Source organism: Ischnura elegans, chromosome 11 (assembly GCF_921293095.1).
Source record: "Ischnura elegans chromosome 11, ioIscEleg1.1, whole genome shotgun sequence".
Lineage (NCBI taxonomy): Eukaryota > Metazoa > Arthropoda > Insecta > Odonata > Coenagrionidae > Ischnura > Ischnura elegans.
The window spans coordinates 86,119,786-86,138,569 of record NC_060256.1 but is presented as its reverse complement, the minus strand read 5'-3'; the positions used below and the strand labels follow the sequence as shown (position 1 = coordinate 86,138,569).

Genomic DNA, 18,784 nt, shown 5'->3' with positions numbered 1-18,784 from the left:
AAAATTCAATTGTGGAGTGTTATTTCTCATTTTTTTACCTCGCATCGAAAACGTGTTTATAGCTATAAAATGTAATTTTGGAATATTTATTCGCATTTTTCTTATCACTCACTGAAAACGTGTTTATAGCTTTAAAATTCAATTCTAGAGTGATATTTCTCATTTTTTTTACCTTGCAATGAAAACGTGATGATAGCTATAAAAATCTATTCCGGAATGTTATTTGTCTTCTTTTTTGCATCGCACTGAAAACGTGTTTATAGCAATAAAATTAAATTCTGGGGTGTTATATTCGCATAGTTTTACCTCGCACTGAAAACGTGTTCATAGCAAAAAAAATATATTCTGGATTGTTATTTCTCATTTTTTTTGCATCAAAGGAAAACAGGTATATAGCAATGAAATACAATTGTGAAGTGTTTATTCGCATTTCTCTTACCTCGCACTGAAAACTAGTTTATAGCAATAAATTTCAATTCTGGAGTGTTATTTCTCATTTTTTTATCTCGCACTGAAAATGTGTTTATAGCCTTAAAATTCAATTCTGGAATGTTATTTATCATTGTTTATACCTCATTTCTCATTGTTTATAGCAGTAAAATTCAATTCTGGAGTGATATTTCTCATTTTTTTTACCTTGCACTGAAAACGTGTCAATAGCAATAAAATTCTATTCTTTAGTGTTATTTCTCATTTTTTTTCCTCGCACTGACAACGTTTTTATAGCTATAAAATTCAATTCTGGATTTTTATTACTCATTTTTTTCACGACGCACTGAATACGTGTTTCTAGCACTAAAATTCAATTGTGGAGTGTTAATTCTCATTTTTTTTTTCTCGCACTGAAAACGTAATTATAGCTATAAAATTCAATTCTGAAGTGTTTTTCTCATTTTTTTTACCCTCGTTTAATACGTATTTATAGCTATAAATGTTAATTCTGGAATGTCATTTTGCAATTTTCTTGCCCAGCTTTGAAATTGTATTTCTGGAAATAAAATTCAATTCTGCAGTTCATTTACAATTTTTGTGCATCAAAATTTTTTTACATTTCATATTTTTCATTCCACAATTTGAAATCGTGTAATTTTCAATAAAATTCAATTCTGGAGTGGTATTTCCCCTTTTTTTTCTCTCGTACTGAAAACGTGTTTATAGCAATAAAATTTAATTCCGGAATGTTATTACTTATTTTTTTTGTCTCGCAATGAAAACGTGTTTATAACTAAAAAAATCAATTCTGGAGTGTTATTTCTCATTTTTTAACCTTGCACTGAAAAAGTGTTTGTAGCTATAAAATTCAATTCTGGAGTGTTATTTCTCATTTTTTTTACTTTGCACTGAAACATGTTTATTGCAATTAAATTCAATATTGGAGTGTTATTTCTCATTTTTTTACTTCGCACTGAAAACGTTTTTGTAGCTATAAAATTCAATTCTGGAGTGTTATTTTTCATTTTTTCATCTCGTTTTTTTCATTTCCTTATCTTTTTTTTTAATTTTGCGTCCTATGTACATTTTCTGCGTATTATGAATTTACTCCTAAAGCAGATATTTGGTCTGTCAGGCAAAAATATTTATAACAGTGATTATAAAATTCACGTCAACTTCACTTCATTTTTTCACTTTTGTGGAAAAACATGAAAAACTACACAAATTTGAAATACGCATCAAGGGAATTTATTTCCAGGGCAATATTTGAAACTCTAAATTTCTCGCTATCAAATCTCTTTCCTTTTTGCTATTTAACAATCTTTCACGCTTGTTACTAATTTTCGTCAATTATTAGGTAAATTCTTGTGTATTGTTAAATATTAAATGTACTACGAGAGTTCATAATATTTGCGCGCAAGATAGTAAACAATAACTATTGCAAAAATGTTACATTACTTACGTAACTAAGCATTGTTTTTCTTCTGGAGGAAAAATGAAAAAATAATACTTTATATATAGACACCGTTTCCGGAAGAGTCTTGAACGTGCGACCTCTGGTTTGGTAGGCCATGCCTTCGTCATTAAGGCCGCATTTTTTCCATCCTGGCGTAAAAAAGGTAAGAAACGCGAATCTTAAAATGAACTACGAGATATGACACTACATGAAATATTTCTTGAGCAAGAGTTGTACATAAATTTAAGACAAATGACAAAATTGACGTCTGATCCACATTTTCACGTTCCTGAGGAAAAATCGGGAAAAACACAACCGTGTGTATTAAAAAAAAACAGGCAGACATTTTATGCGCAAGAGAAAAAGTATAAAATTAAGATCCTCTCTTGATAGGTTGAAAATCACGTTTGATGCATATTTTTTACGTTCCGGAGGAAACGCTATAAAAGAATGTAAAAAAGTCACAACGAGAGCATGTATTTTGCGGGCAGGAGGAAAAATGTACACTGAAGACTTTTTTGTTAGAAATCACGTTTTATTCGCATACGCTGCATCCTTGAGGAAAAAAACAGAAATTTTAAAATGCGCAAAGAAGACATATTTCATGTGCAAAAGAAAAAATATAAATTTATGGCAATGCTGGCAAGATTCTTGTCTATTTCGCATTTTTTACATTCGGAGTAGAAATGAGAAAAAAATCACAGAAATTTTAAAATGAACAATGAAGGCATACATTTCGTGACAAAGAATAAAAATGTATACTTTTTTTATAATAACGATAATACTCCGGTATTACTCGATTTTTTTTACTTTCTGAGGGAAAAAAGAGGATATAGCTCAAATGCACTCTCAACCTTGTATTATGTGTTCAAGAAAAAAAATTAAATGAACATAGACTGATGATAAGATTCAATTTTTTCATAATTTTTACATTTTGACAGAAAAATGATGAAAATCAGGGAACTGCTTAAATGCAAATCCAGAGCATATGCTTCTTGCACAATGGTAAAATTATAAATTTAATATAAATAAAAAATATAATTAATTAAGTTAACGTTGTTTAGCATATTTTTTGTTCTGGTGAAAAATTGAAAAAATATTGCTAAAATTCAGAGTGAGAGAATTTATATTTTATTTATTCTTACCTTGGTTTTGCATGTGTATTTATTGTCCATCCAAAATTTCTTCTCTTGCTCACCAAAAAAGTGCTAATTGGCGATAATGGATTTAAATACATATTGCCTGTCATTCATTCCTGAGGCTGGGAATTTTCTTGTTCTTAGGAAGTAACTAAACGTGATGTTTTTCTTAAATATTAAAATTGTACTGTGAATAAAAATACTTGGAGATCTGGAATTGATTTTGATGAAAAATAATCGATAAATATAAACCTTAAGAGACCTAATAAAGATAAGTAGCCCTAAGAAAAATGTAGCAATATTTTGTGAGAAATTTCGTCAATAAAGTTTTTAAGACGGTTTTTGTAAAAATTTGATTTACATTATACAACCAGAAAATGAAAATTTTGGGTGAATTTGTTATTTTGACAATGTGTGTGATTCACACGTTTGACTGAAATTCTCAAAAAAGGGATTATTGAATGATTATTAATTGCAAGGAAGATGTGATGATTTATAAATATTTATATTGAAAATAAAAAGTAAAAAAATTAATAAAAAATCAATAAAATCAAAATCAATATATGTAGTATTAATATAAAGTAATGAAAAGTAAAAAAATGTAAATATAAATGATATTGAATAATTAGCTTGAAATGGCCTTAAAAATGGAAATAAAGATAGGTAAATGAAATCTGAAAATTGGTAGAGTAGAACTCTTCTTACAATGTTTTATATAAGGAATGACTCATGCGCTCAAAATTGGAAAATGGAATATCTTGAATCACTTTACAATGTATCACTTCACATTGAAAATAAGTGAATGGAATGGCTACATATGAAGAAATCAACTCCAGAAGAGTAAAAGTAAAAATTCAACACATTTAAATGAAATCTTTTTTCAACATTATCTAGAAAATAAGGGAATCGGAAGGTAATGCTGTACAATTTGGAAAATAAGTTAAAAATATGAGTCCTGAAAATTATCTCGAAAATGAAACAAGGTTAGGGAATATTTGGAAATTTGGATATAAAATGGAAGGAAATGTTTAACAAAAATGTGGAATATGATTGTAAAAATAACAAAAAATAATGGGAGCGTTTATAAACTTATGGGTTAGATAAGAATGGATGGAAATCTATTTTATTGATATGTATGTGGACGCAGCTAATGACTCGAATCTAAAAGTAGTTCTGGAAGGAAAACAAGGAAAATTGGCTCTAAATAAGAAAAACAGCACAGTAAACGATAGAGAAAAATAAAAAATCATAGATATATATGATATTAAATAGTTCCTTTGAAATTTCCTGAAAAATAATAATAAAGGAAGGCAAATGCAATCTGAAAATTGGCAGAGTAGAACTCTCATTAGAATGAACTCAAATCAAAGACAAGACAAAGAAAAATAAAAATTATTAACTAAGAAAACTAATTAATAATTAACTTATTTTTTAAATATTTTTATTTTGGATTGGTAATTATAATAAAGATAATTTGATTCGTAACGTAAACAAATTGTTGGGTGAAACATCAGGAATGGAAATGTTTGCAGGGAGACGACCATGGGTGATGACTTGTGAACTTGAAGTAAAAATTGGGATTGTTAGAAAAATTGGAACAAATTCAAGGTTTTTTCCAATCTTTGTTTGAAAAAATATTTTGATAAATAATACGTGGAGGTGTAAATTTTTAATAAAGTAAAGAAAATTAATAAGAAGACCCGTAAGTGTCTACCAGAGGATGAAATTGATTTGGAAGCAGAATTTTTTAGTTGAGTAGTTAATTTTTTGGATTTTTAAGCAATTCAAAAATTGATGAATCATATGGAAATACGAAATCATATTACTCAATGGAGGGGTGAAACTGATTACAATGGAAATATTTTGCAGGTTGAATATAAGGTTAAAGGTTAAAATCGTGCAAAATAAAGTGAAAATTTTTTAGCCATGAGATAAATAAGATAGGATCTCAAACACTAAAAAAAAACATCAAACTGGCGTAAAATCGAGTGATAGATGGAAGAAAATGTTTTGTGATGATGCCACATCCCATGCACATCTCAAATTCTTGTGTACTATAAAGCCGAATTTTAATTTCATGGAAGATGATCTTTTGAGCGATGAAAATGATTAGGACATACATTGCTCTATCACTTTAAACTACAATGATTTGAATGAAAGAAAGGAAAAAATTTAACCACTGTAAAAAATGGGTAAATATAAAAGATTTATGTCTATTGAAAATTAGAAGTTAAATTATGTAACAAGTGACAGTAAAATTATGTAACAGACCGTTGTCTTGTTCACCGAAATAATCCCACTTCGATGATTTATGTCGATTGGAGCGTAGAAGTAATAGTTTGTAACAAGTAACAGTTACTCCATTATTCAAAGCCAGTATTTTTTGCTATTTTGAGCTTTCCTCGAATTAGTACTTTTGAATAGGCGAGGCTCAGTGAAAGGGAAGAAGGTTTACATTGAAATAGAAATAAACTGGCATTAAAAATTCATGAACTTTATTTGCACACCAATACGGACATCATTTATAATTCATCAAACTCTCGGATTTTACAGTTCAACGATATTACACTTTTGGGGGCTTCAGCACAAAAAAGTATACATGTTAGCCTTATCTTTTTGTATTTTTTTAAGGCATGCAGAGATCATTGATCCCAGATTATTGACACAAAGGACTTGAATTCTGCTGGCAATATTCAATAACATTTAAATGGCTATTTGGGATTGATATGGATAAGAATGATATGGAATATTCAATTAACATGAGGATGCTGAATAAATAAATACCTTCCAAATGACACGTGACTTCTTGAGGGAAAAGGGTCCTGTCAACAACTGTGGCATTATCCAGAATCGCCACCACGAAGCAAGAGGAGTATTAATTTTTTTATTTTTTCACTGAAGTACTTCACATAGAGTAAATTTATTTGCTTGAAACGTAGTGAAGCAGGGATATTTCTTTAGATTTCTTCATAATATTGTCATGGGATGATAAGATTAATTTGGAGTGATAAACTTAACCTCGAAATTGACCGTTCTCTACAATTTCAGATTGTCCACTGAAATAAAATCACTTACAAAATATAAAAACAGGCAAAAGTGATAAACTATCCATCGCTATTATGAAACTGCGATGAATAAATCTTCGGGGTAAAAGTCTCATCATCTGACTAGGAGTTATCATAAAATAATAATTCTCAGACCGTTGTCTTGTTCACCGAAATAATCCCATTTCGATGATTTATGTCGATTGGAGCGTAGAAGTAATAGTTTGTAACAAGTAACAGTTACTCCATTATTCAAAGCCATTTTTTTGCTATTTTGAGATTTCCTATAAACAACTATTTTTGCAAACACTTACTCTGAGTTCTGACGTAGAAAACATGCTTCCATAGCTCAAATACAAAACTCACAGGACACGGAGGGGAAGGTTATCACTTTCGGGACACTTTTCTCTTGACGCATAGTACCATTCACTCATCCACTTCCAATTAAGTACAACTTTAAGGGTATTTTTGAAGGAACATCTCACAGTAATCGATGACAACATATTCTTAAGAAAATGTTTACTGCATCTCCTACGACTAAGTAGGTATTCGACGGCCATGATAGGTATTTGATTTGGGTAATCATCAATCCAACAAAGTTCATGTCAAATATCACCAAGGGATGCACTCACGGCTAAATTTCAAACGACGCATTTTTGATTCACTATTCCGCTTCAGATTAATTTACAAATTTTTACAACGACTACACACAAGACACTGTAACCTAGAAACCAAATCAACAATGAAGTAAAAGTTTAACCACATCAGGGTTCACTTCGTGGAAGTTAATTGGATTCAATATTAGTCATTAGTACCTTTCAGCGAGATTTAGTGAAAAAGTACGAAAATCCAATTATGAATCACGTAAAAGCTGCGATTTAGGCAGCTGAATTTCCAATTAGCACGGCTGGTTTATTATTTCTCTGCTTCATCACTTTTCATTGAGAACACTGAGCTTTCACAATAATCCTGTCCGTTTGAAGCACATCTTCGCTGCATTTCCCGTTTATTTTAATTCAACATCATGCTAAAAAAAAACATTTGAAAAATGCAATCTGTCTTTTCAGTCACATGTCATTCAGCCACAATCAACCCTTACCTTTCATGTCATTCTGTCCTCCAGAAAAAAAAACGTTTCGATGTCTCATTTCCGAGTCATTCTTTTTCGCTATAAACAAGCATTCGTCACCACCACCACCAAAGATTTAACTTCTTACGTTTTTTTAAGCTATGAAAGTCTTTATGGTTTGCTTTAGACGCAACTTTCAGGAAGACGCCTCGCCTGCATCAGGCGCTCCTTTATGACAACACCGTTCAACTCGAAGTCCGAACTCGGGTTCGCTGCCGCCGTCGTTGTCTGTTGAATCGTGGAGACGTCGCTGGGTGGTAGCAGGGGCTTCTGGGCCGCTGGCATGATGGCGCCACCGTTGAGTCGCGTGCGGAGGTTAAGGTCATGTGGTCTCTCCCAGGCGAGTGAGGGCATCGAAGTCGGTACCTGCACGATGGCGGGTGGAGGGCTGCTCAAAGATGGCGACTTATCCACCTGCTGCCGCTCACTCTGTTGAACAAAGAGAGCGGTTCGAAGTCGGTATAACTCAAATGAATATATGTAATCAGATATACAGAAGATTTCGTTTAATGGGTCCACCGGTTACTTGGGGCAGCCTTTTAATTGGGGCAGATCTTGAAGAACAGAACTCAATATCCCAGAGTATTCTCCGCTTAATTGGGACAGCATGCCGCTTTATTGGGCCATGAGTCGGCGACATACACTCTATACTCGCGACGAAATTAAACTTTTTTGTTTTCAGAGTACTATATTTTTATTTTCCTTCTTTAATTTACTCTTATTTTTCACAAATGCTCCTATTCTTGCCCTACTTTGAAAGATTTTGTTGTTATACTATCCGCAAGAGGATAAGACTTTTCTTTAATAGGACTTAGTAAAAGACATTCATTCAGCGTCGCCCGAGGCGTGAAAAATATTTTTAACTTAATTGTTATAATTCTTCAAAATGACAATAAATTAACTAAACTTGCTGATTTAATAGTCGAATTAATAGTTTAATAAAATTATTTTGCATTATGAACACTCTTTAGTCTTATTTCTATCATTTCAACGTTTGTTTATGCCCATGTATAGGGTCGTTTGCCTAATTGAAGCAGCCGCTTAGTTGGGGCAAAGTGCGCAAGTCACCATATGTCCCAATTAACCGGAATCTACTGTATTAAGATTCATTTCATTAGCAAAAAATTAGTAATCTTAAAAAAAAACAAGAGCGCTCCAGTTAAGGACACAAAGGTTAAAGTGAGCAGAAGTATACATGCAGGTATCACAAACTGAGAGAAACCGTAAGAGAAGAGTTGATTGGAGAATAGTATGAATTATTTGGAAAGGCAAAGTGATTGATAAAGAATTTGTGTAGACAAAAGAAGGTCGTTAGGAACGGGATGAGACATGGTTTCTGCATATCGCCACCCATTTTTTACAATTAATGCAGAAATACTGGCGAAGAAAGTATTGGAAAAGACTGAAGATTCCACTAGTACAGGAGAAAGAGTTACATTGATTAATTTTTCTAACAATCATACATCGCTAGCCGGCAATTTAACAGTAAAGAGCAACAGAGCAACAAAAGGTGGAATACTATAGTTTGTGAATTTTTGATCCACACAAATGAATGATTGAAAAAGATTTAGCGATCAATATAACTCATAAGAGCATAAATCAATAACCATTAATCTAAAAGTATAAAAATAAGGAGTTGAAAAGTTCGAACATGCATTGCTTTAGTTCAGATGCTCAGTTATATATATTTAAAACTTTTCCCAAGGTTTGTTTCAAAGAATAAAATTAATTATTTCGATAAATTGCTGGAATAAATTGATAGCATTAAGCTGATGTTTAAGAAATAAATCGTGTATAGTTTAACTTTGTTAATACGCTGGTACTGAAATATTTTACGTTAATATATTCAATGATAATATTTAAACTATCAAATTGTCTGTTCATATATTTATTCGTTAAGAAATATTTTACCTACTTGTAATATACCTTAAAATATACACATGGAAACATCGGCAAATAGGGGAACTCTTTCGCCCCAAATCCTTTAAAACTCCAAAATGATTACCTCCAACAAGAGAACAACAACTTACTACGTGAAATATCGTGAATGTAAATGTTCTTATGAGAAACGTGGACCGTGAGAACAAAATATAATATATGGGTCATTCTAGCTCCATTCAACAAACGGTCATCCCTTAGGGTCTCAGATTTCTCAGAATTTTCGAATAAGCGAATAATAAGTTATCCTAGAAAGTACCAGCACATATCAGACTCAGAATCGTTATAGCAACAACGGTATAGAATCTGAAATGAAAAGCAACCACACATTATACACATGAAGTAAGTCTGGATAAAGAATGATATTGAATAATACGCAAGAATAATTTCCAAGAAATTAAAATTCACAAGTATTGTTTAATGCAATACCTCTCATTAAAACTTCGACTAATTAAAATCTAAACCAATGAGTCATTCCTACTTTCAGCTTTTTCTTACAACCATTCTACGTAAGTAATACAGTAACATAAACACCAGAGAAGAGATCCCATAATTTCCAAGGAGACCCAATTTAGTTTATGGCAAAAGTGTAGAATATTGGTGGAGTTTGTCACTCTACATCGTTATATAGGGTAAATGTGAAGCGCAAAATAGTAAAATTCATATACGTATGCAAAAATGGATTGCAAAGAGGCTAAGATGTAATGCAATTGTTTTTCTAGGAGTTTCAATGTCAAGAAAAAGCGTTTTTTTAGCCGTAGTCGGTATATTAAGGATAGTAGCCTCTGAAATTGACATAAGCATTGGATTGAAGATTTGCATTGTGCATACAAGAGAAAAAAATGTAATTCAATCCTGTTAACATGACCTGCAATAAATCTATCTAAATCCATGACCTAAATACAATCTATAAATTCCCAAATTTTTAGTAGTCTATATGAGAATCGGAACAGAATAAGTAAACCTAAAAGCATTAATTTTACAAAATACAAAATATATTTCACAAATTAAGCAATATACGCTTATAGCCAAACATGCGCATTGCCGAATAATAACAATGTGAGAAGCTGCGATTAATATATCATTTAGTTTGGTTGAATTAAAATAAATTTGGAGCAATAGAATATATTTAATTTCAATCACTATGAATATTCTCTAGGCTTTTTTTTATCCCACACCCATTTCAAAAATCTGCGGAGAATGCTTTCATGTAGCTTTTTATTCAACATGATAATTTTCCACCTAGTGGCGCCTAAAAATACCTATTCCATGCTCTTATTCTTAAACAGTTCCTTAAAACTACTAAAAACGCAAAACAATTACTAATGGCTGAGAGGATTGAACAAATAAAAGTCTGAGTTTTTGGGAAAGAATAGAATTTTCAATAAGAAAAATCTAACTCAGAGTTTTAACTTCAAGTTTTTAAATATAAATTACTCTTTTGATTAAAATATTTAGATTTAGGTTTAAAGATAGATTATATTTCTTCTCCGTTAACAAAAGTCAATATTGAAGCAATCGTACACCTTAGATTTCATCAGCGCGAACATGAGATCATTCGCCACAAAACCAGGCAGTGGAGCTCTCAGGAGAGGTAGCTCAGTGGATGAAATCCCACTAGGCTTCCTCTCCTTCGCAGGCGTATGTTCAATATAATTCATTCCGTAACGCACTTATCTTCAGCGAGGCGCGTGTTTACTCTAACCACCGTCCCGGGGAAAAATTCCACCCCTGCTTGTTTGCGACGCATGTCGGGATCAAATAAAATGCCAGGGGCAGCGGCTATTTATTTTCCGGACTGTTTGTTCAGCGAGCAGATTCGAGGGTCGATTGCCTGCCATCGCCTTCCAAGACGAACCCTCAGGGGCATTCCCGCATCCCCTCCTCCTTCATTTCCAGTCCGAGTCCTGCTTTGGTTCCCACGGGAGCGAAGGGGAATAATGAAAATCGCGAGATCAGGTTCTCGTTTTAGACAGATCCAGACATCGAGCAATGTCATCAACAGTCGAGCACGATCCAAAATAAATATTTTTTTTCCTGGATCTCAAAACTTTTTTATCTTAGCTAAACTTATAGGGTCAGAATAAAATCAAATCAATCATAATAGAACTAGCAGAGCAGTTTGGGAATGAAAAAATCGTTTTTAGGTAAAGCTGCAAGCAATATTTAAGGAAAAATTACGAAAAACGCTAAGAGGACGTTACCCAACGGTTTCAGAATTATGACAATCGATTAAGCAGTCATCGCACTGAGGATTAATTTTTTTTCTAGAGATCATGCATCAATTTATGCTCACATTCTATATACTACTTGATGGTCAAATTCACCCCAATGTGAATGAATATCTGAAAAGCCTTTCCTATGAATTTTATTAATTTTATTTATTTCCTTTTTCTCCTTAGTTGTAAACACACTAATGTTGTCACAAGACAAGATTCCTGTTTTTTTTATGCCCCACAGTTCCGCACAGCCACAATTCAGAAATCATTTGCTGTTGTTGCCTCAAAGCTGTGGACCGATTTGCCGAAACAGGTAAAAGACAGTGCATCACAGGAAATATTTAAGAAAAGAATTGTCACCCACTCACTTTCTGGCAACCAATGAAAACTGATCGTTTAATTCATTTATCTGCTCATTGATATGATCCATTGTTGTGTGAGAAGTAGCAGTTTAGTTCTTTATTGATTTGTTAAGCTAAATTTCCTTTTTTTAAAGTTGTGTTATTTATTTATTGGTATGTTTAATGTTAGTTTTTTTGTTAGAAAAAGAAATTAAGTTATTTTCCAGTTCATTGTTAAATGATAACATTGCATATGTCTATTGGTAGCAATGAATATGAACACTTCCTTTATTCGTTTTCAGATTGGTGTGTTTCCATATTATCTGTCTTGCGAACCGCTTTAATATTTTATATGTTCCAAAGGAGATCTCTCCTTAAACAATAAATGAGTTAATTATTAATTATAATAAATATTGCACGTCATTGCTATTATGTTTCAATTCTTAGTTGAATAACATGATAGGTGTCTATTGAAGGAGCACTTCCCTATCCTCTCCGATGTCTCATTGTTCTCTCATAACTGTCGAAAGTTTTCCAAGTAACTCTGTAATAGGTGGGTTTTGCACAGTTCATAATAATCAAGTTTAAAAATAAGCGAGTCAGATTCTTATTCGTAACGGAGCCAGGCATAAAAAGAATAAAATGCACTTCTTTATTGCAGTGGCAATTTGCGTTTTTTAAAATTGCATCGTTTTTTAAACGGTGTTGTAAGTTTTCTCGTAAGAACTTCAAAGTGAAATTGTCAAGGACATGTATAATTTTAAATATAAAATAAATAATGGCTTCTCAGTTGGATCGAAAATATGTAGGTGGATTCCGAATTTTTAAAAAATAACGTAGAATATCTTTCCTCATGGGCTGATTTGGTTCCCAATAGAAGTGAAGTCTCAGTTTCATTAAAGATTATAGACAAAACAAAAGATTTCTTGTATCTATCAAAACCATAACTACGCAGAAACTATTTCGCTATTTATTTCACCATCATTACCGCTCCAGACTTAATTAATATGTATGTGCTTCTCGTATCCTTTTGTTTCGCCTTTTATACCTTAGTTATCATAGCGTTTGAGTCTTTGCTGTTTTTCATGAATTTAAAATTCATTTTTTTAAATACTAAATGCTTTTTTTGGTTTTTTCCTTGATTGAAGGTTAATCAGTATTGTTATAAATATCTTCCGGATCTAGACATAACAATTAATTAACAAACTTAGAAGTGTAAAATTAGAGTTCAATAATCTATAATATCCTTCCTCACGTGCTGGTTTGATCCCCTAGTAGAGTGAAGTGAAACAGTAAAATCTGCATGCATTGGAATCATAATTACCTACACGTAAATTATGATTCTGACGTCCAAAGTGCATGACTTATTTAAATTTATTCCAGACTCATTCCAATTCAGAGTTATTAAAACACTGAGTAACAATGCAAAGTGGGAGTATCTCATAGTTGCCAAAATATGCAGAAAGTAAAATTAAAATCATGAAACAATGAAAACATAAAGAAAACTGAGAAACGCAAATGAAAAAATATTCACGGCTATCCCAATTTACATGCAAAGCTCACCGTGACTCTGTTAATTATATAATGTTACATTCTATTACGAAGAAAGTAAAAATAAAATCGCGAAATAATTACATTTATAAGACAAATATGACCATAATTCAGAATACAATCAGACCTATTTTTTTTTACATTAAAGTACGAAGAAAGCAAAAATCGGATCGCGAAACAATAAAAAAATTAAGGCAGTCATTAAATGCGAATTGAAGCTAAGCGAAACGAATAAAACAAATAGAATTACCAATTATCACAACTTATTCACAATTTGAGTTTTAAATGCGTTTTTTTACAGCGAACTGACCGTGGGTGTGTTGGCCGCTCCGGCGGCTGATGTGGTGGAGTCCGCGATGAGCGAAGGCGTGGGTGCGGGCCGCATTGTGCACGCGGACGATGACGATGAGGAAGGAGGGGTGTTGGAGGGGGAGGAGGTGGCCAGCCACGAACCCAGGCCCCCTGCGCCCGAGGGCAGCGTGTTGTAGCCCGGGTGCGGAGGGCCGAAGAGCGGTCGCGCGGGGAGCAGCGGCTGCGGCGGCGGAGACACGGATGCGGACACGGCGCTCGGGCCCTCCCGGAACACGGCAGAGCCATTCCTCAGCATTGAAGCCGTGCGACCTTGAGAATACGGATCTGTGTGCGGAATATAGCATCACATTAGCACATAATCAACAAAGAATGAGGCAGGAGATAAGCTTAAATTGAGTCACTTGTGAATATTTAAAAAAAAACTTGTAAATTCTCCAAATAAATAAATAGATGCAATCAATGTATATAGTTCAAATAATAAAAGATAATATCGATTATGGTCTGAGTAAATTTGAACATTTTACCATAGTAGCTGCTTATCTGATTTTCACCACAACTCTCGCATAAGGTCCAACGAGAGAATATTGTTAATAATTGAAGTAATTTATATGATTTGGATGGATTGCTTGTTAAAGCTTTGTAACTCATATGTTCTCATTTGAGAATAAAATATTTTTTAGAAGAAAAATAAATGATATCCTAATAAAATAGTGCAAATTATTTTGGAATTTGCAGTGCTGCAAAAGATTTTCAATGCATTTGGTATGAATGCTTTCAAAAGGTTGAATACCTTAATGTATTCTTTATGTTTAATGCTCGCATGTTTTATTAATTTAATTTGTTGTTGTGCTTTAGTATATCATATAGTATTTGGCCATAGAATACAGAGGTGAATTTGACGTTCATTCTGAATGAAAATACTTGTATATAACATTTATTGCGTTGACGAGCGATGAAGTGGTAAGTAATTCTAGAAATTATTATAAAAAAGAATATGAGATTCATTGTAAAAACACACATTGTATGTCAATAAGAAATTGACCAGTTTTAGCAACATACTGTATGATACTAGATACTGCAATGTATGTGGATAAAGAATAGCAAAATACGAGGTACCAGGCATTTTGAATTACATTCTTAAGCACATTAAGAGATCTTAAAGGAATGGCAGAGGTGAAGCAAGAGGTGTTATGGACGGTTACTAGAGGAAATTAAAACTTAAAAAAAAATTATGTTCAATATATTTGGTGTTAATGCTCGTATTTTCTGAAGGTGGGATGCCTAAATGCATTCTCTATGTTTATTATTCTAATTCCCTACATCCACAGATTTGTATCATACACGTTATGCTTTTCCAATAAGGAGGCTAGAACGCCATGCGAGAGGATAATGTGAAGGCTGCAAAGATATTCTAAAAATCCATGTTTGAGGTGTCAGTAAATTTTATTTTTTAAATGGTGAATAGATATTTATAAACTAATAGAAAATATATAGAATATATAAACTAATAAACAAATATAGACTAATATACTTTCGAATAAAAGTTTGGGCCTACTATAAGAGGGAGCATCTGAAATGATTAATTATGTTTCTCATAATATCAATGGATTCGAAAGAAAGAGTGGAAAGTATCCATAATCCAAACTCTTAGCACTCTTCCACTTTTTGTTTTAAATTTAAATTCGAAAGATAGAGTGGAAAGTATCCATAATCCAAACTCTTAGCACTCTTCCACTTTTTGTTTTAAATTTAAATTCGAAAGATAGAGTGGAAAGTATCCATAATCCAAACTCTTAGCACCCTTCCACTTTTTGTTTTAAATTTAAATTCGAAAGATAGAGTGGAAAGTATCCATAATCCAAACTCTTAGCACTCTTCCACTTTTTGTTTTAAATTTAAATTCGAAAGATAGAGTGGAAAGTATCCATAATACAAACTCTTAGCACTCTTCCACTTTTTGTTTTAAATTTAAATTCGAAAGATAGAGTGGAAAGTATCCATAATACAAACTCTTAGCACTCTTCCACTTTTTGTTTTAAATTTAAATTCGAAAGATAGAGTGGAAAGTATCCATAATACAAACTCTTAGCACTCTTCCACTTTTTGTTTTAAATTTAAATTCGAAAGATAGAGTGGAAAGTATCCATAATCCAAACTCTTAGCACCCTTCCACTTTTTGTTTTAAATTTAAATTCGAAAGATAGAGTGGAAAGTATCCATAATCCAAACTCTTAGCACTCTTCCACTTTTTGTTTTAAATTTAAATTCGAAAGATAGAGTGGAAAGTATCCATAATACAAACTCTTAGCACTCTTCCACTTTTTGTTTTAAATTTAAATTCGAAAGATAGAGTGGAAAGTATCCATAATACAAACTCTTAGCACTCTTCCACTTTTTGTTTTAAATTTAAATTCGAAAGATAGAGTGGAAAGTATCCATAATACAAACTCTTAGCACTCTTCCACTTTTTGTTTTAAATTTAAATTCGAAAGATAGAGTGGAAAGTATCCATAATACAAACTCTTAGCACTCTTCCACTTTTTGTTTTAAATTTAAATTCGAAAGATAGAGTGGAAAGTATCCATAATACAAACTCTTAGCACTCTTCCACTTTTTGTTTTAAATTTAAATTCGAAAGATAGAGTGGAAAGTATCCATAATACAAACTCTTAGCACTCTTCCACTTTTTGTTTTAAATTTAAATTCGAAAGATAGAGTGGGGAGTATCCATAATACAAACTCTTAGCACTCTTCCACTTTTTGTTTTAAATTTAAATTCGAAAGATAGAGTGGAAAGTATCCATAATACAAACTCTTAGCACTCTTCCACTTTTTGTTTTAAATTTAAATTCGAAAGATAGAGTGGAAAGTATCCATAATACAAACTCTTAGCACTCTTCCACTTTTTGTTTTAAATTTAAATTCGAAAGATAGAGTGGAAAGTATCCATAATACAAACTCTTAGCACTCTTCCACTTTTTGTTTTAAATTTAAATTCGAAAGATAGAGTGGAAAGTATCCATAATACAAACACTTAGCGCTCTTCCACTTTTTGTTTTAAATTTAAATTCGAAAGATAGAGTGGAAAGTATCCATAATACAAACTCTTAGCACTCTTCCACTTTTTGTTTTAAATTTAAATTCGAAAGATAGAGTGGAAAGTATCCATAATACAAACACTTAGCGCTCTTCCACTTTTTGTTTTAAATTTAAATTCGAAAGATAGAGTGGAAAGTATCCATAATACAAACTCTTAGCACTCTTCCACTTTTTGTTTTAAATACCCCAAGCTCACACCTGGAGATGCTTATGTTAGCTGCAAACAGTGAAGTGTTGTAATTGAAACATAAAAATGGAAAAATGTTACAAATATGGATTATGTTATTGAGTGGGCTATGGAAATATGGATAATGATATATCAAATCCCATCAAATGCCATGCAATAACCAAATCATATCATTGCAAAGGAAAATATACACCAAATTCATTTGACAAGGTAAAGATAGCAATGTAAAATTTTAAGCCACGTCATATCATAATAGGTATGTCAAATTACACCTATAAGCTATTTTGACATAGGATTATTTGTTACTTTCTGAAGAATATTATTCTATGTTAAGGTTAAAATATATAAGTTTTGTTCCGTATATTCAGATGGTTTCATTTACAGTGCCAGTTTTTCCATAAAAGATAGTAAAAAATATAAGGGGAAGGTACAAAGATGTACAGGTTATCAAGAGGTACTTAAAAATCCGTTATAAATGCAATATATTCAACCTTCCATAGTGTGGAATTAAGTAATTTAAGCTCATTTTTGTTTAGGAAATGCAGATATTATGACTGAAGAGATTACAAAATCAACTTTTTCCCCCTGGGAAGACATCCGTGCTGACATTGAATGAGTAAATATTGGCATAAATAACAACCTGTAGGGTTCCACAACAATGTGGTGGTGAAATAGAAGGAACTATTCGATTAAAGTCGTAATTTTTTAAATAAAAATACGCAAAAAATGAAAACGCACCTTCTATGGAATTGATAACCCGTCCTACATAATCCATTCCCATACTCAATTCAGTTGAGATAAATAAAGTCTAGATTCCTCCATGGTGTGAAAAAGACTCACCGAAGTTGGCTGGGATGACGTCCGGCTCACTCTCCTCCCCGCACCCCGCCCTTCCCATTCCCGCCGAGAGGGTGGCGTAGCCCTGGGGGTAAGGGACCGCCTCGCACCCGCCCATGGTCTCCTCGGAGGCCGACAATGGCCTCCGGTGGATGTGATCCCTCTGGCGAGCCACCGCCTCCGGGGGCAGCTGAGTGTTCCCTCCGCCCACGGCCACCTCCGGCTGCCTCCTCACGAACTGCCCCCCGCCTGACACCACGCCCCCGGCCTCCCTCAACGCCTCCACCCCCGCCTCCAACCCGCCGCCCCCGTAGGCTTGCCTAAGCGTCGCCGACAGCAGAAGCGACTTGGCCTCCGCGGTGGCGGGCGCCGCCTTCCCACCGACCACGGCCGCAGTCGAGTTGTCCCGGAGGGCGTTGGGTTGCTGGTCCCCGTTGGTGGTGGGCCGAGGGCCCTGCCTCCTCCTGCGGCCCTCCCTTTGGGCCCTGCGGACCTTCACTGCGATGATGAGGGAGACTGAGAGGAGGGACAGGGCCGCGCCCAGGGCCACGCCGAGAAGGGGAGAGAGGGCCAGGTCACCATCGGATGCTGCGGAAGGGAGAGAAAAAAACAAATGAAAGTGCATATGGCGATACAATTCGAAGGTTTCTAAATTGGATAACTTATACTTATACTCCTTTCTTTCTTCTCCTCTTCAAAAGAAGTGGTATATGCATAATTTATCCAACCAAGATACCTTAAAATGAAATACCACACAGTTAAAAATTATACAATTTTGATACAATTCCAGTTATATTACGAAGTACTTCAAAATAAAGGACGAAAAATAAATACAGCACAAGTTTTTCGTAATTAATATTGATAAATAAATAATGCTCTTGTACATCTACTACGTAATTTCCCAAAGTATCTTGATTCAAATGTGTATTTTTTACACTTTTTGGTATGGGCAACATGAGCGTAATTTCATTTTGTATTTTTTTCCTCGCATATTTCTCTCAAAAATTTCAATCATTGTGGAATAATTAATATAATTTATATTTAAATCCTCAGGATGCAACCTAGATTGTAATTAATAATGATAAATAAATAATTATCAT

The 18,784-nt window shown here is 33.4% G+C and overlaps 1 protein-coding gene across 1 annotated transcript in view; it reads right to left on the bottom strand.

The window, feature by feature from the left end:
• Positions 1 to 5,505: 5,505 nt before the first annotated feature.
• LOC124167659 (neural cell adhesion molecule 1-B-like) overlaps positions 5,506 to 18,784 on the bottom strand; it is a 282,959-nt gene continuing 269,680 nt past the window's right edge. The window contains exons 11-13 of the mRNA XM_046545643.1: positions 17,688 to 18,272; positions 13,560 to 13,885; positions 5,506 to 7,629 (exon numbers count right to left, since the gene is read on the bottom strand). Of these exons, the coding sequence (XP_046401599.1) occupies positions 7,324 to 7,629; positions 13,560 to 13,885; positions 17,688 to 18,272 (1,217 nt within the window). The 3' untranslated portion in view covers positions 5,506 to 7,323. The remainder of the gene's footprint in view (positions 7,630 to 13,559; positions 13,886 to 17,687; positions 18,273 to 18,784) is intronic.